The following is a 24062-nucleotide window of genomic DNA, read 5'->3' as shown; positions in this document are numbered from 1 at the left end:
TCCGCCTGGTACAAACCGCTCCGCATAATTGCAGTGGACACCACAGAGTAGCATGATATGATTTCTCTGCCTGTTTTCTATCCCTGGGACTGTTCCCATAAACCTATCTTTCTGTCGCAGTGAAGCTATGGGTGGTTATCAACCCAGATGCCAGTGTTTGCAGCCATGAGTGTTTCTGAATGCCGCAGCTGGCATTCCAATGCTCCTTTGACCGGGAATCCCAGGGGTTACCATAGCCTGAGTTAACAGTTCCGGAGACACAGTTCCGCTTTTGAGGGTTGTGGTATTTTGCTGTAAAGGTAGAGTTATGGGTTGGGGATTTAGCTCAGTGGTAGAGCGCTTGCCTAGGAAGCGCAAGGCCCTGGGTTCGGTCCCCAGCTCCGGAAAAAAAAAAAAAAAAAAGGTAGAGTTATGATAAACTGCAACTCTTCTAAAAACTTCATTATTGTCTTATTATTCTGTACTATAGTCATTTAAGGCTATCACCCCTCTCTGCCACAAGGTTCCCGAAGGCATAAATTGGGCTACTTTCTACCAAGAACTTTCTGTAATCTGCAAGATGGTTTGCAGGCATCAGTAGTGGAATGCCCTCACCACAGGGTCACTGGTAGTCCCAAGAAGGGGCCTCTCATTCTTCCCATAGACACCTCTGAGTCTATCATAAAGGGATTTAAACTGAGGAGGTTTACTCTGTAGGGAGTCCATATCTGATAGCTTAGGTCCAAAAGGTTGGTTTAAAGAGCCCTGCTTGAGGGGTTGGGGATTTAGCTCAGTGGTAGGGCGCTTGCCTAGGAAGCGCAAGGCCCTGGGTTCGGTCCCCAGCTCCGAAAAAAAAAGAACCAAAAAAAAAAAAAAAAAGAGCCCTGCTTGAGGACAGGGCGTTATGACAACAGATGAGAAGATCTGGAAAGGAGGAGAAGGTCAGACTCACCTCCGCAACTGCATCACAGCTACATCTTTGGAGCTGTTGAAATCCAGCTGACGGAGGAATCGGTCCTTCACATAATGCAGCATATTGCCATGAACAGCATAGGCTGGACGCTCCCGTTCCAGCTTAAATACAATCATCCCACCATCATGGCCTAGAGAGCAGAACAGACAATCAGCTGTTGGCAAAAAGGATTGCTAGAAATAGGCGATAGGCAAGGATGATTACATTCACATGCTAAAAGGGTAAAGGCATCTGTTATGGCTTGGAGACGCTCGGAGACGGGTTGTGCCTCAGGTTCCTGTGGAGAAGCTCCGTGTGTGATATCGAGGGGGCAGAATCTTTAAGAGATGAGGCTTACTGAAATGTCAGTAAGCCATTAGAGGAGCACTCGGGGATGAATGTCATCTTAGGATACAGGTCAGGAGAATGCTAACATACAGTGAGTATCTTGAACTGTCTCTGGATTGCTGACTGGTCATGTGATCTCTCTCTCCCAACCACTCCTTTCATGATGCTCCATGTCATGCTGTGACTGAGCCAAAGGAACCCTTACCAAAGGACAAGTGGATTTTCAACCTCCAAAATGGTGAATTTCAGATTTATTTACTTTGATTTTATATCCACATGTGAATGCCTACACTCTATGTACACACTGTATATGCTTGGTGCCTAGGAAGGGCAGAAGAGGGCATCGGATCCCCTGAAACAAGAGTTACAGGCAGCTGTGAGACACCATGTTGGTGTTGGGACAGAGCTCTAGTCCTCTGCTAGAGTAGCAAGTGCTCTTGACCACTGAGTCATCTCTGCAGTCCCCCACCCCCATGTCCCCACCCCCTTTTGGTTTTTCTCTGTGTAGCCCTGGCTGTCCTGGAAATTGCACTACAGACTAGGATATTCTCAACCAGCCACCACCGCGCGGCTCAAATCCCTTTTTTAAAAGTACACAGTATGAAGTACTTTGCTACAGCTATAGAAAACAGAATAATACAACAGCTAAATGCATTCCTAAACTCACAGTTTTTAGCACCTTTTCCAAATAGCTCCTGTCACTCTCCTGCCTTTTCTCCTTCTTTAACCCGGGACCTCACACACTAGGAATGCAGCTGGTGACAGCAGTCTCCCTTCTCTCACTCACTTTCACTTCTCTGAATATTCACAATAGACCTGGAGGCCACTGCTGCTGTCACCCTCCTTTTGCTTGACTTTTTATTCAAGGCATCGTCAAACACACCTCACTTTCTATACTTAACGGTTTACGGACTTCTCCCTTAAAGCCCCACCAAGACACGCAACATTTTATGCACTGCCCTGACACCAGCATCCAGAGTGTGGACTGATATTTTATTATGTATTTGACAGATGAATGAATAAGACTTGGCTTCTACTTTCTCAGTCAGAATTCTAAATGTTCAATATTAGTCTCCTATGAGCTCCTAAAAGCACATCAGAGAGAACGAGCTTAACATTAAACAGGTCTTTGCAGTGAAGAGCACTAAAGAGCACTGTCTCCCAAAAGAGAGATAAAAATGAGGAAAGCTTCCGTTAGATGGCTCTGAAAATTATGCTTCTCTTTGTTTTCCTATTACCACTTACGAGAGACAAAGCCAATGAAGAATCAGTTTAAAATCTTACAAACTTTCAACTACACCTGAGGAGTGAAAGAAATGGTCCTTACCTGCTGCAAAGAGGTTAAGGTTGGGATGGGCAGCCAGGACCCAGAAGCGATCATGATCCCTACGGAAAGTCTGAACCCCAGTCCTAGGAAAGCAAAAGGTACACAGAGAAAAACGTTAGTTAAGATGGAGACAGACAGTGAATGGTGTCCACGACCAAAACTAGGGACCAGTGTAAAGTCGACAAGGAACACAGGTCGAAGGCTTCCCCTCCTCATCTCTGACCGTACTTTTAGCTCACATTTCTTACCTCTTTAGCTGAACAATGAAGGGAAGAAAAACATCCTCAAATTCAGAGGAGATAAGAATACATGGAGATTTCTACCTAATAAATATTGTTGATATCTGAGTCTCTAGGGTTTTTGTTGTTGTTTGCTTATTTATATTTTTCATAGTAGCAGGGATTACACTTAGGGCCTCATGCATGATAGGCAAGCACTTTCACCACTAAGCAACATAGTCTTAAAACTTTGTAACACTTCATAGCGTGATTTCTCTTCAGGCTGAGGAGAAAAGGAAATATTCTAAATTTTCCCTTTCCTTTTACAGATATTAGTATTCTATGTGGAGTGAGAAAGTGTGTGTCTGTGTGTGTGTCTACACATGTGTAGAAGACAGAGGACAACTTTTTGGACGATGCCTCTCTTCTACTATAGGTTAGGGATTAAAGCAGGGCATCAGGCTTGTGTGGAAGTGATGTTTCCTCCCTTGCCTGCTGAGCCATCTCACTAGCCTTTTTTTTTTTTTTTTTTTTTTTTAAATTTTTGAGCCAGTGTCTCAGGTAGCCAAGGCTGGCCTCCAACTCACTATGCAGCAGAAGATGACTCTGACCTGCTCCTCCTGCCAACACCCTCTTGCTAACACTATAGGTATGTGCCGCTGTGACTGGTTTCTAATCTAATTTTTAAGACAAAGAAAGGGTCCTTCTCTTGGGTTTGGTCACATGACATAAAGAATTCCCTTACCGCTTAGACATATCCCAGACTCGAATACTCTTGTCCTCAGAATTGCTGAGGATCAACTCTTGGCGAGGGTGAAAGACGGCACAAGACACATTGTTGTAATGGCCCCGGCAGGTGTCAACCTCCCATGCCTTTGATTCTGAAGAATAAAAGAAATTGTTATCACAATTCTCTATCATAACTCTGGGATCTATAAATCCAACATCCTTTCTTTAAAAAAAGATTTTATTTGTGTTTTGTGTGTGTACATCTCTATGTGGGTTTGTGCACCTGAGTGTAGCACCTGTGGAGGCCAGAAGGCAGCCGTGGGTCTCCTGGAACCGACGTAACAGATGGCTCTGAGCTGCCTGACACAGGTGCTAGAAACCACACCCAGAGAGACCGCAGTGGGTCACTGAGCTATCTCTAGTCCCAATTTTTAAGGAGACAAGGTTTTGCTATATGGCTCAGGCTGGTCTTGTATTTGTGATCCTCCTGCCTCAGCCATGCATGCTGATACTGCAAGGCTATACCTACATCATGTACAGCCATGATGCTCTTTTAATGAAGTGCAAAGTACTAAATTGGACAATATTTTTCACATAAGTTTCTTCATCTTTTATTATTTTTTTGGTTACTTAAACCTCCAAATCCTTTTTTTTTTTTTTTTTTTTTTTGAGGCGAGGCAAGGCTTTGCTGTAGCTCAGGCTTTGAGCTCCTAGGAATGCATAATTGTACTACCTCAGCCTCTCGAGTAACCAGAGCTATCTTGGCTCCAAAATTCTATTTTTATGTGCATCTCTGTTCTTTTATTATGTGCACCTACTGACTGTGAAATCCATACTAAGTAATTCTTTAGGCCTCTATTCTGTTCTACCCTCAGAATATAAGTATTATTTGCGGACATTTGAGAATACATATAAACTCTACAGCAGTGGGGCTTTGAGTCACAGTAATACACATAAAGTCCTGAACACAGTCTAGAACAACGCAGTTACTATTTTTCCCAAGAATTTTCACTCTTTTTTTTTTCCCCTTTTTTTCGGAGCTGGGGACTGAACCCAGGGCCTTGTGCTTGCTAGGCAAGTGCTCTACCACTGAGCTAAATCCCCAACCCCAAGAATTTTCACTCTTGACTATGCTTCTATCTCTCAAAATCAAGATACTGCCATAGGGGTGGGGGGGGGGGGGAGGAAGAGACAATGACCATGCACTTAGTAATAGTAGTAAATAATCGACTAAGGTATATGGCAGAGAACCTGACCACCTCCCCTTGCTGGCCAGCAGTCACTTTCTTGGATCTGGCAGCATTGCCAGTGCCTTACTCACCATTCATGCGCCATATCTTCACTTGCCGGTCATCTGCCCCCGATACAATAAGGGGCATAGTCGGGTGGAAGGCAGCCCAATTCACTCCACGGTCATGGCCCTGTGAAAATGAGAGAAAACAGCTTTAAAAACACAATCCAAAGAAAACCATGCTGGTGCTTATAACAAAATGTGTCTGTTTCTTTTTCTGTGATATGGGCAATCAAACTCAGGGGCTTAGAGGCGCTAGGCCAGTACTCTACCGCTGATCTATTTCCCCAGTCCTCTGAAATACTCTTCAAGTAAAAAGGTCTAAGGGACTATGGTACTGTAAAGTTCATGTGGTGGTGTTTTATTTTCATCTGATTTGTTGTTTTGTAACAAACATCTGTTTGTTTTTTGGCTTATTGTAAAACTTTGAACATTAGAATAACCATGTCAATGTTCAAATTCTCATGGGATGTTGCAAACATTTCCACCAGGAAATTCAGCTTTATTTATAGTTAGGTTTTTCCTTACTTTTCACTTGTTTATATGATTTTTTTTCTGGAGAGGTATCTTTTTTTAAAAAAAATCTATTTATTTATTATATATAAGTACACTGTCTCTGTCTTCAGACACACCAGAGGAGGGCATCAGATCCCATTACAGATGGTTGTGAGCCACCATGTGGTTGCTGGGATTTGAACTCCTGTCCTCTGGAAGAGCAGTCAGTGCTCTTAACCTGCTGTGCCATCTCTCCAGACCCCTATATGCTTTATTTTTACAGGGATTTAGCTCAGTGGTAGAGCGCTTGCCTAGCAAGCACGAGGCCCTGGGTTCAGTCCCCAGCTCCGAAAAAAAGAACCAAAAAAAAAATTCTCAAACTATGATCTGGAATCCCTAGAAAGAATCCCCAGAGCCCACTGGAAAATCTGCAAGTTCAAAGCTATTTTCCAAATCCCACTAAGATTTTACTTGCTTTTATTGTTATTATCCATGACTACACAGTGGAATTTTTCACAGGACACGTTATAGGTGATACATCATTGCTCTGACAGCTAATAAAATGTATGCTGACAAAGTCCATGTTTTTAAAGGTTCTCGGGTTTAGGGTGGGGTGTCATTCAATGGTAGGGCATGTGCACAAAACACACACACACACACACACACACACACACACACACACACACACACACACACACACACAAAACAAAAATAAGGGCTGGAGAGATGGCTCATTGGTCAGGAGTACTGACTGCTCTTACAAATGACCCATGTTTGGTTCCAAGCACCCAGATATGACTTATAACTGTTTGTAACTTCAGTCCCAAGGGATGCAGTGCCCTCTTATGGCCTCTGAAGGACCCAGACATTACATGGTACATGGAGAACACATGCAAGTAAAATACTCCTATACATAAAGATAAACTAATTAAATTTTTTAAAAAAAGCGCAAGGCCCTGGGTTCGGTCCCCAGCTCCGAAAAAAAAGAACCAAAAAAAAAAAAAAAAAATTTTTTTAAAAAAGTTTATTTCAAATATGGCTAAAATTGAAAGATATAGCACACATAAATAAACTGAAATTCTTAGGAAGGTTTAGAGTATAAAGACTGAAATGTTTAAGGACACTCCTCCATGATGGTCCCTATTCTACTTACACGGCCTCCTTCATCTCTGATGGCTGTATGGACATGGAAATTTCATTCAGAGATTTTAGGGTATTATGTATGTGTGAAAACATTTGGGTTTGAAGTTGGAGCCCAGGATTTACCACATACGTTTGGACTTTGGGGAACTGTGTAATTTTTCTAAGCCTCGTTTTTTTGTTTTTTTTTTTTTTCTGTGAGATTAAACATTCACATTTCAGCAAGTAGTTTTATGGTTTAGACTTTAATTTTAGAAAACCTAGTTTCTTTTCTTAGGCTTTTCTACTTCTCACCACGAACAAGTTTCTCATAGCTTATCTAGAATCAGTTCTTGGTACTTCTTGATTTCCCTCGGGATCCCTCCGTCTACAAGGCCTAAGGATGGCTTTGCTCTGTGACTGTAATGGAGCTCGTGCCCAGCCTTCTTCCTCCTCCCTCCTGGATTTACAAGATGGATAGAACTGAGAGGACTTATATTCTTCCTTTCTTTGTTGGTTTACTTACAATTCTATTCCTCAAATCTCAAATGGTGTCCGACACTTTAATAACACTTTAATATGTGCTGCAAGACTGAATAAGAATGTGGGCCAGTGAGACGGTGCAGTGGATAAAATGCTTGCTACCCAAGGCACAGTTCAAATCTCGGGACCCACAAAACAACAGAGAGAACTGACTGCACAAAATTATCCTCTTGGACTCCACACGTGCTGTGACCCCCCCCCGCCCCCACACACACACCGCCCACTCATGTAGAGATGACAATTAAATGTCCCTAGAGGGCAGCACATACCCACCAACAGCGACAGAGATAAATACCTCTAGCACATGCTTCACCACTGCATCTGTAGTTCCAAACAGATCGACCCCAGTTATTCCTCTCACATCGGACTCCACCGCACCAGGAGACAAGTTTTTTTTCCTTAGACCTTTGGAGGGTTAAGGAGTGGGATGAAAGATGCAAATATAATGTTATCAATAAGAGCAGAGTGGCAGAATCACAGAAAGGTGCACTGAAAGACTAAGATAAAACGAAATGGGAAAATACAGTTAGAAGGAAGGAAGAGACACACTCACGAGCACCTACTTATTCCTCACTAGCTCCTTCCTTAACACTTCAGACGATCCCTTATTGGGAGCCAACCCAAATTCTGACCAACTAAGTTCATTAAATCTCACCTCAAAGGGCTGTCTATTCTAGGTCAGTAACACTTTGCATTTCTTTACTCTTCTCAAAATGTGGCCTCAAGTGCTAATCATTCAATGTCCACATTCAGGTTCATAAAATCTATACTTTTTCCCCTCACCTTAAAATCTTACTTTTTTATTTTATTTTTACCCTAAATTTTTTAATGTATTTTATTATTCGATGTGTATGGATGTTTGCCTGCATGTACATCTGTATAACACATGCATGCCTGGTGCCTTTGGATCCCAGGAGAGAGCTACAGAGCCCCTCAAGTTACAGGTGGTTGTAAGCTGCCAAAAGGGTGATGGGAATTGAACCCAGGTCCTCCAGAAGAGTGGTCAGTGCTCTTAACTGCTGAGCCATATCTCTAATCCTCATAATAAAAAATTTTTTAAAAAATGCTCTTGGGGAAGATCACACTTCAGTGTTTTCCAAGCTGGAAGCAATTTACAGGAAAGTTCCCGATGCACTGAAGATGTAGACATATCTAACAAAACAGCTGTCTAGTTTGGAAGAACTATTACAAATACTGAGAAGATATAGCAATAAAGTACTAGCAAAGTGTACTCCACTTCCTATTTACCTCCTGAAAAGGGCATGAAATAATTAAAACTGTCATGATTTTTCATGTTCTTACATAAAAGGCTGATTATAGATATGAATATATGTATTTTCCATTAAAATCTACAGTGACTATTTTTCACTGGGAGGAATTATTAGCCCATAATTTTTAAATGATAGGAAAAAAAGACAGCAGGGTAAGTGTCTTATTTGTGGACGACCCATGCTTATGATCCATCTACACATCTTTAAAGCCTGATCACTTGAATTAAGGTGTGGTGGCTCAGACATGAAATTTCTGCACGCAGGAGGCAGAAGCAGGAATACTGCCTTATGTTCAGCCTGGCTTACAGAGAAAAGCCCTATTCCAGAAGCAGGGAGGAGAAGGGGAAAGCTGACTGTGTTAAAACCAGAACCAAAGTTAGAGTACGAGTACCAGTACCATCAGATTTGATTCTGTTGACAACCCTTAAACATAGGTAATAATCATATATAATTATACAAAACAAAATTAAGACTAAGTTCCTACCTTTTAAAATATTTGGGAGCGAAAATGGTAAGATAGAGTTACCTAATACTTGTTGAATCTTTTTAGAAAGACAGTAAGTATTTTAAAGCAAAGACTGAAGAAAACATATCATTGAAACTAAATCCTAAGAAGCTTTGCACTAGAATGTGTAGAGAAAGAAAAGAAATTCAAATGACTCGTTTTCTTGCCAGTGTTGTAAACTACTGTGGACTCTGCTGGAGTAGGTGCCTAATGTCAGCACTGCACAAACCATTTTAATTATTTTATGCCCAATTCAAGAGATGCCTTAGCCACAGGCATAGAGACATAAACTGGGTAAAAAAAAGGGAAGCTTTTTCCTCAAGCTTCATAAATACATGATCACAAGGAAACCTTACACTTATTCCATTTGTCCCTTTAATAGGATCTGTCAACTTTTTCTACTGAGTGAAGTGTATAAAACAGGTTCAAAAAGATACAAAGCCAGACAGCTGTGCGGAGCTCCACCTCCAGTGAGGGTCTACAAGCACATTACAAGGAAAGCTCTTTGACAGAACTGAGGCCTTTGTTGCCCTTGCCTGCAATGATCCAGGGAAAGGGGAAGGCGAAACAGATGAACAGTGACAGGCAGTGAAAAGATACTTAGAGATGAAGTGTTTGAGCCTTCAACAAGGCACTCACTAGGACTGAGCGACAGATGGAAAATTTCTACAGCAGCTACCCAAATCCAGGGGGAGAAGAGCACACTCTCAGAATGGACCAGTTACGTACGCCTCCCAGTGGGGACCAGGGGAAGCAGTAGAGAGAGACGGATGAGGAAAGGATTTGGCAGCATATTAATATATTTTAGCGGATATTTGAAAGAGTGAGCCTGAATTACATGGGTTTGACATGCAAAGGTGTAAGCATATTAAAATAATTTAAGTGACAGTTTACTTGGAAGCACAAGCTAAAACAGTAACCCATCTTCCACAGTTAGTTTTTAAAACTCTTCCCCTTTAAACACATGACTTTTACCAGGCTAACAGAATATTCAGGTTACAAAGGCCAAATCCAAATGGAGAGCTGTTCAGGGGTTGCTCTGCCTTAAAGAGGCCTCTCTACTTTCTCTTGATGCTACCCCTCCAGCTCAGGGTGTTCTTTTTAAAAGAGAGAGTCATTATCAGAATTTCACCAGTATCCTAAATATGGGAGTATTCATCCCCTTATTTAAAATGTACTTTCCTGTCTTGAAAATGTTAATATCAGACCCTAAGAGACCAGAAAGCTGGTTTGTCCTCCTGTGTTCAGACTTACCAGGACTAAAGCAAAATGGACTCCTGAAAACATGCTAATGTTGAGGAAAGGACAATCGATGTGAGTGTAAAAGGCTAACCCCAGAGCACCTCCACTTAAATACCAAAGCATCTCCTTCCACTCTGGTTAAAGGATTTCAAGTCAACAGAGTCAGCAGAGAAACAATAAAGAACATTCATATTAGTAGAGCAAGTTAGCACAGCATTCTCAATGTAACATCTACAATTTATAGCAATTGCAATACCACATAGCAATCCATGCGATTCACACATTCAAGAGCAACACAGACCCCAGGAAGGTCATATTCTCCCTCACACCTCTAATCTAAGACCCTTAATTTTGATGTAAACACATTTTCTTCCTCCAAACGGTGACAAAGGTACTTCTTGCCTTGGGCATTTCATGGCCACAAATGAGAACCTGGGCACCTTACTTGCCCAATTTACATTATTTTAATTAACAGATTCTTTTAAAACGTTATTGCTCAAATCACTTTATCTAGACCACAGGAACATGCTGTGCTAGTAGCAAGTAGCACAAAACAGTAACTTTAAAGTAGAACAGAACAAGGGCCTTCTCAGCCTGGGGATGAACCCCTGGAACCTACAAACAGCAGTTTAGGCATAAAATTAACCTATGTCTTAGGATGGGATTAACTGTACCCATTCCTGGGAGAACTGAGAAAAGTCACTCAAGGTATTTCCTAGAGCAACTTTCTCATGGAACTCAGACTGTTCTACATAAGTGTCCCCGATCAGCTGGGACAGCAGGCGCTGGGAACCAACCTTGTTAGGGGTGTCTCCTAGACAGAGAAGGTGTCTTGAATGTGTGCATGAGACCCTACAGAAAGCCACAGCCAGGTTACGGACAGAGTGTCTGCTAAGCTCCCCAGTACTGGCAGTGAGGAGAGGGCACAAGCTCACAGTGCCTGTACCAAGCTCCTCCTGTTGGCATGGCTGGTCACATCTGGGTGTACTTCAAATAGCCTAGTCAGTCTGACGGAAAACTGCAATGGCAAAGCCCTGGAGGATGAACACCCTATCTCAAAAACAATCTTGCTTACAGCACTGTCTTGTGACTCGAAACTTGTGGAAACTCCAGAGACAGCATGGGACAGTGTTTCTACTGTCCAACTGCCCTCTTGTCTCTTTGGCTCCTTTAATTTATTCTTTGGCTTGGTTCTTTGAGTTGGGTTTCATGTAGCCCAGGCTGGCTTTGAAATCATTGTGTAGTCAAGAATGACTTTGAATCCCTGATCCTCCTGCTTCTACCTCTCAAGTGCTGAGATGATAGCATCCCCTTGGTTTATTTCTACAACACATAAATTGTAATTGCTGTTACCACATCCCAAGTATTGTATTCAAGAATTCAATGTTTTTACTTGCTGTTCATTAATGGTTTATAAAAATAGCAATTACTACACTGCCATACCCCAGCAGTGTTACAGAGAAGTTGGGTAGTTACCACCTTAGGGATACAATGGTGAAAGTTAACTCCTTCATTTCCACAAAGAAGCAGGTAAGGGCCTAGAGGGCCTTCCTGTTTTAGAAAGAAACACTAATTTGCACTTATCACCACTGACTTTCTGGAGAACTCAATCTCTAAGAACTTCTGAGGTGGCCAATAAAGATGATTCAGTGAGTGGTTTTTAAAATAATGTAACTGGGTAGAGAAGCACAGAATTTAGTCTCAGCACAGTCCCTATCCCAAAGCAAAGCTCCTCCTACCTCACAGAGACTCTCAGTGTTTAAATTCTCTGTGGAGCAACATCTGAGATCTCTGTATGGCACTCAAATCTCCACCCTTATCTCAAAATCACCATGTGTGAACTATGACAGGGAAATTAGCCTATTACCCAAAGTCTGTAAAGTCTTAGAAAGGTTATTAAAAAGTTGAAACTTATTTCTGTTCTATGTCCCTTACTACAGAAAAAAAATCTAATAGGTAGACTTTTCCATTTATAAATAAGGCAACAGGGTTCACGAATCCTGTTTACCTGCAAAGTCTCAATTTTTATTTTTTATTTTTGTAAAATATGTGAACAGAAAGCTTGGCTCTTTTTTTTTTTTTTCTTTTCTACCCGGAGCTGGGGACCAAACCCAGGGCCTTGCGCTTGCTAGGCAAGCACTCTACCACTGAGCTAAATCCCCAACCCCTGAAAGCTTGGCTCTTAACCAAGTAACTCGATGTACATATTTTAATGAAGATAACTAAAGAAGTTAAAAGTTATTTAAATCAAATTACCTTTCTAGAGTAAGCCACTTTCACAGAAAATACTCTAACATGAAGAACTTACAAAGCAGATTTGATACCTTCAAAAAGAAAGATGATATTATATTATATAGGGATATTTTAATTTTTGTTGTTCTAAGCCAAACACCCTTGCTATTCTAAGCAATTGCAGTTTTGCGCCAGACATGACTAGATTGTCCCCTGAACTTGGGCAGCTCACCAGAAATATCCCAAACGCGGACAGTCTGGTCCAGGCTAGCTGATACCACCAGGTCTTCAGAGGGGTGGAACTGAGCACACATTACATAATGGTTGTGCCCCGTTAACACACTGCAAAGGGAAAAACATATTAAATTAAAGTTAGAAATCAATAGCCCCCCTAAGCTAAATAAATATCTTTCTTCATATTCAACAAATGCTTATTTAATTGTATTTTTTGTGGCAGCAAGTAAGTCATCCTAACCACTTTGTACCAGTAATAAGCAACCTGTGTTAACAGCTTCTTTTAAAATCACTTTTTGTCCAGGCAGTGCTGGCACATGCCTGTAATCTCAGAACTCAGGAGGCAGAAGCAGGAGGATCTCTGAGTTCAAGGTGAGCCTGGTCTACAGATAGAGCTCTAGGACAGCCAGGGCCACACAGAGAAAGCCTGTCTTAAAAAGCAAAACAAAGGTGTCTTCTATTAGTGCTATTTTCTTATGGGGAAGCAGCATCAGTGAGCACCGTGCAGTCAGCTCTCCCTCCCCTTAGATGGACCACACTCTGGGCGCCAGGCTTGCACAGCGCCTTTGGCCACTGAGCCATCTCTGCCTGTGCAGCAGTTCTCCTCCTGACACTGCTGTTTAATATTTAAAGGACATTAATTTCATGGAACTGAGGTTATACAATTCTCTCAGATTAAAGACATAAAAACATGAAAATAAATGCAATCTTAGTAATTCTTATTGGAAACAGACTTTTTAGAATTTAGTAGGGTGCTTCTGAAGGCTGGGGCTCTACACAGCCTTTGTGAAAATTCCAGAGGACCAGTTCAAACAAAGACTCCCTGTCCAGATCCCACCTCTGTTTTATAGAAACAGGATTGAAAAGCTGCTAAACATCCTTTCCTAAAAGCCTACTGATATGCCTTTCTTCCTGTTAAGATATTACAAAATCCAGATTGATACTATTGTATTAAAGGGATCCTAAAATAGGACCAGCAATCAACCAGCAGACATGGCCCCCCTGGGAAGGAAAATGGCTGACCTGAAAAGCAGCTGACTATAATAATCTAGGATCAAACCAACCCGCTTTTGAGGCTACTGCCTCTTGGTTTACCAGACACAGGTTCTAGACTGCCAGTTCCACACCCGAATGGTCTGATCATCTGAGGCGCTCAGAATCCAAGGATACTCCTGAAAGACATTTCAGACGAGGCTCTGAACAATCTTGTTCTTCAGGCCAGAGCCTTGTGCATGCTTGACAAGGGTTTTATCATCCCCAGGCCTCGGTTTTTCAGACAGGTCTCATTATGTGGTTTAGGCTAGTCTTGAAACTGTGTGGTCACAAGTGCTGAGGTGCTAGGACTTTAAAAGTGTATACTACTATGCCAGTTTAAGAGCGTAACTTACTCTAGGAAAGGCTCTTCAGCAAGTCTTTTATGATAATAACAAATGAGTATTTATATCATTTTATGCTAAGATTTTTTATTACAAACAAACAAAAAATTCCTAGCCAGGTGTGGCACACACCTTTAATACCAGTGCTTGAGAGACAGAGACAGGTGGATCTCTTTGAGTTTGAGGCCAGTATGGCTTACCTAGTGAATTCCGGAACAACCAGAGCTACATAGTGAGTATTACAGGATATTTGATCACACTGTGAACCCCAATATTGTGTTGTTTACTGGAAAAATCTGTTTGAAAGTGATGTCTAATTGAGTGGCAGACAAAATGACAAATCAAAGATTGACAGAATAGGGCATGTCCAACTCTCACAAGAAGCGAAAGGAAAGGGAAGCTACTGGAGGGGCAGTGCGGAGAGAGGAAGAAGGCAGTTTTACCAGGATAGTTAGATGGTGAAGAGAAAACAAGCTAGACACAGGTGAGGACAGAAGATTAGGACTGACTGTCAAAGTCAGTATGAGGCCAAGCAGAGCAATTTAGGAGAAGTCCAGAGAAGCCAGATTGAATCAGTCAGCTTGGAAAGGAGTTTGGGTCAAAACAGCTGAGTTGAACCAGCCAGCCAGAGATCAGAAAGAACCAGGAAGGGGTGAGCTTATTCAGCAGTTAAGTCTCAGAGACTGAAAACATTCTAGAGCTAGATAAGATTGTACAAAGGCTAGAAGCTTTTAGGACTATTAACAGACTGAGGCAGTAAGTCTTAGAGACAATTACAACAGGAGAATAAAAGATAAAATTACAAGTGAGACTATGTTTCAAAAAACAAAACAACCCATGTCCCTCATCTCCACCCAACAGTTGGCCATATTTTAAATTAAGGAAATAAGTAAACTCAATCAGTAAATACTTGTTTCATTGAATTATTGCACTAATTATAGGAAGACTTTGTCATAACAGAATTAGATAAGAGGCCAGGAGTCTCTCTAATTCATTCTCAAACCTACCATATGAAATCAGACAAATGGCAAGACATGATGGCTCTCATCTTTAACCGGTCACTTGGGAGACAAGTCAGTGAACCCTGTGACTTTGAGGCCAACCTGGTCTACATAGTGAGTTCCAAGCCAGATATGACTACATAGTAAGACCCTGCCTCAAAGGAGAGAGAAACCAGACAGACAGACAGACAGACAGACAGACAGACAGAGAAACTTGAAGGAGCATGAGACTGGCTAAGGGAACAGGCTCCACCAGATTCCCAAAACCCTTAGACAGAGGAACCTGATCATTAATACTCCAAAATGTTTATTAGCTCATTTAATAGTGTCTTAATTTTTCTGGACATATCTACTGCTTAATAACAGCACCACACATGGGATTAGCCTACAAACTTTGGTTTGGTAGCTTGGTAAACAAAATATAATCTCTACATTTCTGTAAATGTAGAAAAGCAATGACTTCCTCTTGGAGCCCATTGGATCCAATTAAACTGAATTAAAACCTAGTTTGTCTGGCTCTGTCTCCCCAACACTGAGATCAGAACTGTGTGCCACCAGGCTTGGCTTTGGGGATTGAACTGCTATCTATGCCTGTGTGGAAGCACATACCAACTGAAGGACTCCCCTCAGCCCTACAGCATGGGCTCCTGAGGACAAGGAGACTACTGCCGGGATCAATGGCAGAGGATTTTGCTGGTATTTGTGAGGAGGAGGTCAGTAAGTATGTCAAGTAAGGCATACATATTACTATGGAGAAATTACAGTGCTGCGTAATGAAGGTCAATAGCCACTTACATGATGAAAAAACGTCGTGCGGATATAATCCAAGTGCCCAAGCAATGTGAAGAGGCAGCGCCGAAGTTTGTAATTCCAAACCTGCGAAGACAGAAATTCAACCCAAGAGGAGGATGTAAATGTCTCAGACTTCTTCTTTTCGTTTGCTTGTTTGAGACAGGGGTTTCACATGGCCCAGGTGGTCTCTGAACTTGCTGCAGAGCCAACAATGACCTTGAATTACTAATCCTCCTGCCTCTAAGTCCTGAGCGCTGAGAATTACAAGTATACATACCCAGTTTTCCACGGTGCTGAACTTCATGAACACTAGGTAAATATTCCATTTGATGAGCCCTGTCCTCAGCCCCCGAAGCTGCTGCACTCTTGCACCTTTGCTAAGGGCAGTCCTCACAGAACTGCGTCCATCCCATTTCCAACCTCACCTGACAGTAAGCTACTAGGATTATCAACCAGCTCCTAACGAGCAATCTAACGGTTTCCTCTTAGTCTGGATCTCATTCTGACCACTTTATCTTCCCCAAATGTCCTTCCTCCTTGGCATCTTAGAAAGTTTTGCTTTTCCTTGGTTTATCTCCAAACTATAAAATTACTCTTTCCTATACCAATACTTCTTTTCCTCTCTAGAGTTGGGGTTTAATAAAGATATGTTAGTGCAGACTTAAGCACAAGGGTTAAGAGAAAGAGAGATATTCAAAAGAAAATAAGACATTCCCAAGAACATGAACATAGGCTCCTCAAAGAAAAGTCACAGAATCTAAGACAGATCCACGTGTGGGCATGGGCTCCTCAAGGGAAAGGTGCCTCTCTTTCTATATGATCATCTGCCCATTATTCAAACTGTTCCCCAAGCAGCGTCTTCTTTCTGCACTATGACTTTAGCTCCCTCTTTTTACTGACAAATCCCAACTATCATCAGTGAGTCTCTCAGGTACCTCAAGCATTTCAGAGCCAATATGGAATTATCCATTCCCCTAACTCCAGAAAACTGTACCTACTCCAGCATTGTCTTTCCAAGTTAATGACATCCTCTTAGGGCTGGGGATGTAACTTAGTGGTAGAGGACACGTCTAACACAGGGGCCCTAAGATCAATCCCCAGCACTGACTGGAAAAATACAGCAACGATATCTCATCCACTTTTCTTTCTCATCCCTCAGCGTTCATCACAAATACCTACTCTTGCTAAGCTCCTCTCCGTACCCTTTCTACTTCAGATGGTGCCGCTGAAGTCCAGGCTCTGTTCACTTGCCCATGCACTTCAAGATAATCTCCTCATGGGCATCTGTCTACCTCTCTAGTCCTTCCCAACTCACCCAATACTTCCTTTGTTACCATCTGAGTAACTTAAAAAAAAAAAACCCACCAGGTGGCGGTGGTGGTGGCGGCGGCGGCAGCAAACAACTTTATCCCAACACTTGGGACGTAGAGGCAGGGGGACCTCTACGAGTTTGAGGCTAGCCTGGTCTATAGAGCAAGTTCTGGGACAGTCAAGGATACACAGAGACATCCTGTCTCAAACAAACAAACAAGTTCCATGTAAATCTTATAGCAATTCTATATTTAAGGCCCAGCCAGTACTGGTTCTATGTCTTGCAACCACCGGCGAACTCATGAGCACTGCAAAGACGCTCACGATCTCATCCCTCTCTATCTTCTGTTCCCCGCCCCACCTTCTCCAGATCTTAACTCTCTACAACCAACTGGAGACTTACAAACACTCCAGTGATGCCATGTCCATATCTGCACCTGGCCTGCTCTGTCTTACTCTGAGTATTTATTATATCATTCACCACACTACGCATATTATGTACATTTATCCTCTGTATTAAAGTCTCTTTGAGAATAGAAGTCACTTTGTATTTATCTTTCAATTCCCACACAAAGTAAGTTTCTGATATACAATTAGTATTCAGTAGGCATTTGCTGGGAAAGTGCTCTGGACAATGTTAGAAGTCTAAGTTTGTGTACATGAATTCTGTCTCTCAGTTCTTTCCTTAATTCTCAAACCTTACCACCTTCTCCCATTTATTGCTCCCAGCCGTGACAGATCCCCTGTACCTTAATCTTATAGTCATCTCCTCCAGAGACGAATAGGGGCTGCTGCTTATGGAAGTCAATGCCACGCACTGGACCTAGGGAAGAAGACAAGCAATGTCTGGTTCGGAAAGTATCCTCCAATGTCTTTGTCAAAGGTTTTTTAAAAGTGATTTATTTGTGTATATGTGAGCGGGTGCACATGCAGAGGCCAGAGACAAGCTGCAGTCAATTCTCTCCGTCCACCACTGGGTCTTGGGAATGGAGCTAAGGTATCAAGCGTGGCAGCTACTTTATCCTGAGCCATCTCACTAGTTCCTAAGACTCCTTTCCTTCTAAACAAAAGCACAGAGCACTTTATAGATTTAATTTTCTTTAGTTTAAATCCGGGAAAGGTAGGGCATCACATGGACTCTGTCCAGTGGCCTTCGCAGGAAGGCTGCTTCAGAATTTGGCACAAAACATGCCATTTCTCGGGCCCGAGTTGCTTTCCCCGGACCACTCTGGTTTTGTTTGGTTTGCCCCCAGGAGTCACTGCACTGATTTTTGCTTTATACACATAAGCACATCTCTCTTGGCCAAGTGCGATTCAGTTTCATCTCGGGCATAGACACCTTCAGGTTTACGAAGAGCCCTGTGCTCTTTGGTTTCAGAGACCTCGCTCCTAGCCAGGAAAAGTGGCCTTGCACCACAGCCTTCCTGGTGTATCCGCCTTTTAGAAGTTCTACTTCCAGCAGGCCTCCACAAGCACCAACACTGTGGAAAGAGCACTAATAAGATCTTCAATCTTCTTCTTTTCTCTTCCTCCTCCTTTTTTTTTTTTTTTTTTTTTTTTTTTTTTTTTTTTTTTGAGACAAGGTCTCTGTGTAGCCCTGGCTGTCATGGAACTTACTCTGTAGACCAAGCTGGCCTCAAACTCAAGAGGTTTGCCTGTCTCTGCCTCCCAAATGCTGGGATTAAAGATGTGTGCCACCAACATCTGGCCCTTATAAAACCCTTATTTGCTGTCTTGGACGCCATTGGAGAGCAACAACCATAGCCCTGTACTAACCCATGGCCCTGGGCCTCAACAAGGGCCACAAGGTGAGGAGTGGGCTCCTCACCAAGCACACACCACATTCGTGTGGGACGTGATCCAGGAGGTGTGTGGCTTCGAGCCCTACAAGCAGTGAGCCATGGAGTTGCTCAAAGTGTCCAAGGACAAATGCGCACTCAAGTTCAACAAGAAGAGGGTGGCCAGGCACACATATCAGCCCAAGAAAAAAATGCGGGAAGAGCTGAGCCACATGCTGGCAGCCATGAGGAAGGTGTCAGCCAAGAAGGATTGATGAACCCTCCCCTAATACAAGATGGTTCCTACAAAACAAAAACAAAACAAACAAACAAACCCCTCTTATTTGTGCTATGTTTGTTTATTTGTACTCCCTTTTACTTCCACATTCTCTACTTTTAGGGGGAATTTGTATCAAACAAGGATTTTTATTTGGGTGATGATAAATACTTGTCCTTAAAAAAAATTCACGGGGTTGGGGATTTAGCTTAGTGGTAGAGCGCTTGTCTAGCAAATGCAAGGCCCTGGGTTTGGTCCCCAGCTCCGAAAAAAAGAAAAAAAAAATTCACTTTTATTTTGTATATATACACGTGCAATGTGTTCAAGTGTCAGTGGAGGCCAAAAGAGAGCATCCCACCTCTTGAGCTACAGATACAAGTGGCTGGGACCTTTGGATTGATATAGGTATTTATTTGAGTTCGGGGAAGTGAACTCAAGTCTTCTGAACAGAACAGCTAGCACTTTTCACCACTGAGCCATCTTTAATTTTTCCCTAGAAATTAACTTACCATCATGTTCATCAAATTTGTCAATGAGGGTGCACATCCGATAGTCCCATAACTGGATGACCCCATTATGTAAACTGGTCAGGATCCAGGGTCTTTTAGGATGAAAACTAAGGCCTGGGGAAGGGGGAAAAAAGGCAGAAAATTATACAATGAGGTAAGGTCCCTGCTATTTTCTTTTGTCACATATGCATGCCTGGTATCCGCAGAAGACAAAAGAGAGGGTCAAATCCCCTGGAAGTAGAGTTTCAAATGGTTAAGAACCATCATATGGGTGCTGAGAACTGAACCTCTGTAAGAGCAGCAAATGTTCTCAACCACTTTGCCATCTCCCCAGCCCCACAACTACCTTTTGATGTCTTTCTCCCCTGAGTTTTGGATATTTTTCTCACATGCTTGTACCTATCAATACTCTGGCAAACGCTCAAGGGAACCCATACAGACCTCCAACGCTCTCCCTTTCCTGGGATTTCCAAGCATATTCTAACCATCTTTGTTGCCCCAAATGCTGAGCCCTGCTCCTCAGCTGGACCACAGGATTCTTCCCTCTTCCTTCACTGCAGCCTGGCCTCGCTCTCTAAGCACAAACCTAAACAAGCAGAGGATCCACCCTGTTTATTTTCCTTCCCTCAAAAAAGAATTTCCTGTACTCTCTACCGACCAATGTCTGAAAACAACCTAGTCCTTGTTACTCCATCAGAATGACAAAGGGAAATACTAGAAGAAAGCCCTGTTAACAGCCTGAAGTGCTTTATTACTTACGAACATGGAATTATGTTGCTATTTTGGAAACCTTTCTTACTTAAATATCTGATGTAAATCTTTTTATACTTCAGTTAACAGAAACTCATTCTTTTGTACAGCTGTAGGGAACAAGGGCACTACACAACATTTTTAATGATGCTTATTTACTCTGTGTGCATGACAAGTTTTCACGTGGGTACACACAAGCCGCACTGCATGTGTGAGGACAACTTGCAGGTGTCAATTCCCTCCTTCTACCATATGGGCCCTGGGGACTGAACTCAGGTCATTAGCCTTGGGCTAAGCACCTTAACCACTGAGCCATCTCACCAGTCTATCACATTTTAAGCTGATTTGAAGATGGAGATTTACTTCAGTGGAAGAAGATTGGCTTATCTAGCTCTGTGTATGATCACGAGTGTGTGTACATGCACACCCACACACACTCACAAGCTGGGCATGGTACTATACACCTATAATCCCGCATCTGGGAGGCTGAAACAGAAATACTGTGAGTTTGAGGCCACATGGTGTAAATAGTGAGACACGGTCTTTAAAAGACAAAATAAACAATACAAACAACAACAACAACAAAGCCTTACTCTTAGGAAACACTTGAATTCACCTTTAGTTTCTGGCTATTAAAATAAAACAGTTACTGAAGCCAGGTGGTTGTGACACACGCCTTTATTTCCTTGGGAGGCAGAGGCAGGCAGATCTGAGTTCAAGGCCAGCCTGATCTACATAGTAAGTTCTGGGCAAGCCAGGGCTACATAGAGAAATTTTGTCTGGAGGGGAGTGGGGGGGGGGGACACAAACCAAACCAAACCAACAAAAATGTCTACTGAAGATACTTCTATAGATAATATTGGCCAATTGCTTTAATAGTGCTTTAGGCTAAACACTTGAAAACTGAATGGCTATAAGATAGATTATGTCCATTAAAAAATTTGTGTAACATTTACTTGTGGGTGTGTATATATGTTTGTGTCTAAATATGTTTGTGTCTAAATGCACACATGTATGAGAATCAGCTTTCTTTTTTTTTTTTTTTTTTTTTTTGGTTCTTTTTTTCGGAGCTGGGGACCGAACCCAGGGCCTTGCGCTTCCTAGGTAAGCGCTCTACCACTGAGCTAAATCCCCAGCCCCTAGAGAATCAGCTTTCTTATTCCACCATGTGGTCATGGGGAATCAAGCCTTGGTGACAGGCACCCTTACCCACTGAGCCATCAGCCCACTGGCTTAGAACATGTACGTTTAAAGTTTTGGTAATTTGGGGTTGGGGATTTAGCTCAGTGGTAGAGCACTTGCCTAGCAAGCGCAAGGCCCTGGGTTTGGTCCCCAGCTCCGAAAAAAAGAAAAGAAAAAAAAAAGTTTTGGTAATTTTTTTCAAGTTTTTTTCAGAGCTAAAGTTTCTCTGTGTAGTCTTAGCTGTTCAGTGCAGGCTGGCCTCAGACTCAGAGATCTGCCTGCCTTATCGCACCAGGAACATTAGGGTCTTTTACAACATGGCCTCACTTTGTAGTCTAGACTGGTCTCCCAACTTGCAGGGACCCTCTTGCCTTAGTGTCCCATGTGCTGGGATTACAGGTGTGAGTCACCGCAGCCAACTCTGGTAGCTATTGCTTAGCTGTAAAAGCATTAGAGGAATATACTCTAATAGCAAGTTAATGAAAACACTTATTTTGTATGATGTTTTCTTTATTTTTATTTTTATTTTTTTTTTCGGAGCTGGGGACCGAACCCAGGGCCTTGGTTTCCTTTATTTTTATGATATACGTGAACCCCTCCTGAGACAGGCCTCATTATGTAGTCTCAATTTGTAGCAATTCTCCTGCCTCAGCTTCTCACGAGCTAGGATTTACAGATATGAACCACTACATCCAACGTAGCACTTTTATATTTTTAATTGTGGGTACCTGTGCAGAGGTTATGTGCACAGAAATGTAGGTGCCTGAGGCAGAAGAGGGCACTGGAGCCTGTGGAGCTGGAGTTACCGGCAGCAGCGAGCCACATGCCTTGAGTGATGGGAACCAAACTCTGTAGGGACAGTATGCCCTCTCGGCTCTGATCCAGCACTCTTAATGAACTCTCAAGTACTGATTTCCCCCACCCCTTTCTAGTACCCAAGAAGAAAGCTGAAAAGAGCTCATCGAAAATGAAGACTCATTTCAACTACTTAAATACCAGAAGCTGGTTTTTGTTTGTTCTTTTAATTATGTATATGTACATGGAAGTTCAGGTGCCCACAGAGTCCAGAAGAGGGGTCAGGTCACCAGGAACTGGAATTACAGGTGGATGTGAGCTGTTGAACTAGGAACCAAATTCAGGTCCTCTTCAAGAACAGTAAATTTTGTTAACCGAGCCTTCTCTCCAGCCCATAGCACCTTTTTTGGGGGGGTGGAGTGGGGATAGGGTCTCAGTGTGTAGGCTTGTCACTAGATATGTAGACCAGGTGGCCTCCAACTCACAGAGATCCACCCTCATCTGGCTCCTGAGTGCTGGGATTAAAGCCATCATGACTGGCACCAGAGATGATGATTCTTTTCTCTTCTTTCTTTCTTGCCATTTTGAGACAGGGTCTCTCTGTGTAACCCTGGTGGTACTGAGAATTCTTAATGGCACCCTTTACAATCAAATTTCCCATGAGACTTAGAAACTTCTCAGAATATAGTCTCACATTAAATAGCCTCCAGTTTTTGAGGTACTAAGTCTGGCCAAGGCATATCATAATCACATTAATATACTTTCTCATTTTAATTCTCTATAAGAAAATGTTAATTATCCTTATTTTTAAAGATAAGCATATAGAGATTTAGAAGTAGTTAAGTAAGCCACATAAGGTGGCTTGTTTAGATGTTTCAGAATTCCTAAGCAAGTTCGATTGACTCCAATGAACACATTCTAAACCACTTTACTATAATGCATATTACAAAATATTCCAGATATATTTTTATCAGATTTCTGTAGACTTAATTCCCTGCTTTTCTAACATCAACATTTTGAAAGAGTGTGATCTCAGGCCTTTGTCTTTCAGATTATCAAAAAAATTGTTTATCTAGTATTCAAATCTAATACAAAGCATCTTGTATTTCATCGGACAATCCTACCAGTAGCAGGGCTTTACGTTCCCTAATTCCAAATAGGCAAAAAAGAAAAAAAAAAAAAAAGTCCAACGGAAGCGCTGGACATTAAAATGGTGCAGACAGGCTACTGGAGTAGCCAGTGACTGACTCCGGAAAAAGCTACAGTGACAGAAGGTGAGAATCAATCCCCAAAAGTACTCCATACAACATGGTCATCAAAAAGCGTACAAGTCACAAGACCTTAAGAAAAGAAAGAGCTGGAACACACCCCCATAAGAAATGGACGGAAAGAATAGGAAGTGGGCCTAAGAGCTCTCCTACAAAACACAAACGAACCATGACACGAGTAAATCCAAGTCCCAGGACCCACTAAGCAGTGCAGACTGCAGAGACTCCACTAACCCTAACCCGCCTCCCCTCGGTTATTCCTCTGGGCTCTTCCAGTAGGCCCAATTCGGTCAACGGGTCCTCCCATTCTCTCTTCCTTGGTGACAGCACCTCCCCTACCATCCAACCTCCGTAGTTCCCCTCTTCTTCTTCACTACCTTTCACCCGCGCGCTTTTGGTCTCGAATTTGGTTAGCATCCTTCAGGCCTTCGGCTCCCAGGTCAGATTAGCGGATCCCGCCGCTCCCGGTTGCACTCCCAAAGGCTCCACGTCAGCTACCCCAGGTCGCGGCTCCCGGAAGCTCCTCAGACACGAACTT

At 42.5% G+C, this 24062-nt stretch overlaps 1 protein-coding gene across 2 annotated transcripts in view; it reads right to left on the bottom strand.

The window, feature by feature from the left end:
- The window catches only part of Copa (COPI coat complex subunit alpha), a 40404-nt gene extending 16342 nt beyond the window's left edge, over positions 1-24062 (bottom strand). The window contains exons 1-11 of one of the 2 annotated variants that reach the window (XM_063272370.1): positions 23902-24062; positions 19530-19643; positions 17715-17788; positions 15658-15738; positions 13581-13657; positions 12484-12593; positions 7297-7406; positions 4875-4974; positions 3570-3705; positions 2607-2689; positions 932-1082 (exon numbers count right to left, since the gene is read on the bottom strand). In XM_063272370.1, coding sequence (XP_063128440.1) covers positions 932-1082; positions 2607-2689; positions 3570-3705; positions 4875-4974; positions 7297-7406; positions 12484-12593; positions 13581-13657; positions 15658-15738; positions 17715-17788; positions 19530-19643; positions 23902-23941 — 1076 coding nt within the window. In that variant the 5' untranslated portion in view covers positions 23942-24062. The remainder of the gene's footprint in view (positions 1-931; positions 1083-2606; positions 2690-3569; positions 3706-4874; positions 4975-7296; positions 7407-12483; positions 12594-13580; positions 13658-15657; positions 15739-17714; positions 17789-19529; positions 19644-23901) is intronic. The other variant, NM_001134540.1, reaches the window with a different exon arrangement.

Source organism: Rattus norvegicus, chromosome 13 (assembly GCF_036323735.1).
Source record: "Rattus norvegicus strain BN/NHsdMcwi chromosome 13, GRCr8, whole genome shotgun sequence".
NCBI classification, from domain to species: domain Eukaryota; kingdom Metazoa; phylum Chordata; class Mammalia; order Rodentia; family Muridae; genus Rattus; species Rattus norvegicus.
The sequence above is the reverse complement of the archived record's forward strand: the minus strand, read 5'-3'. Positions and strand labels throughout refer to the sequence as shown.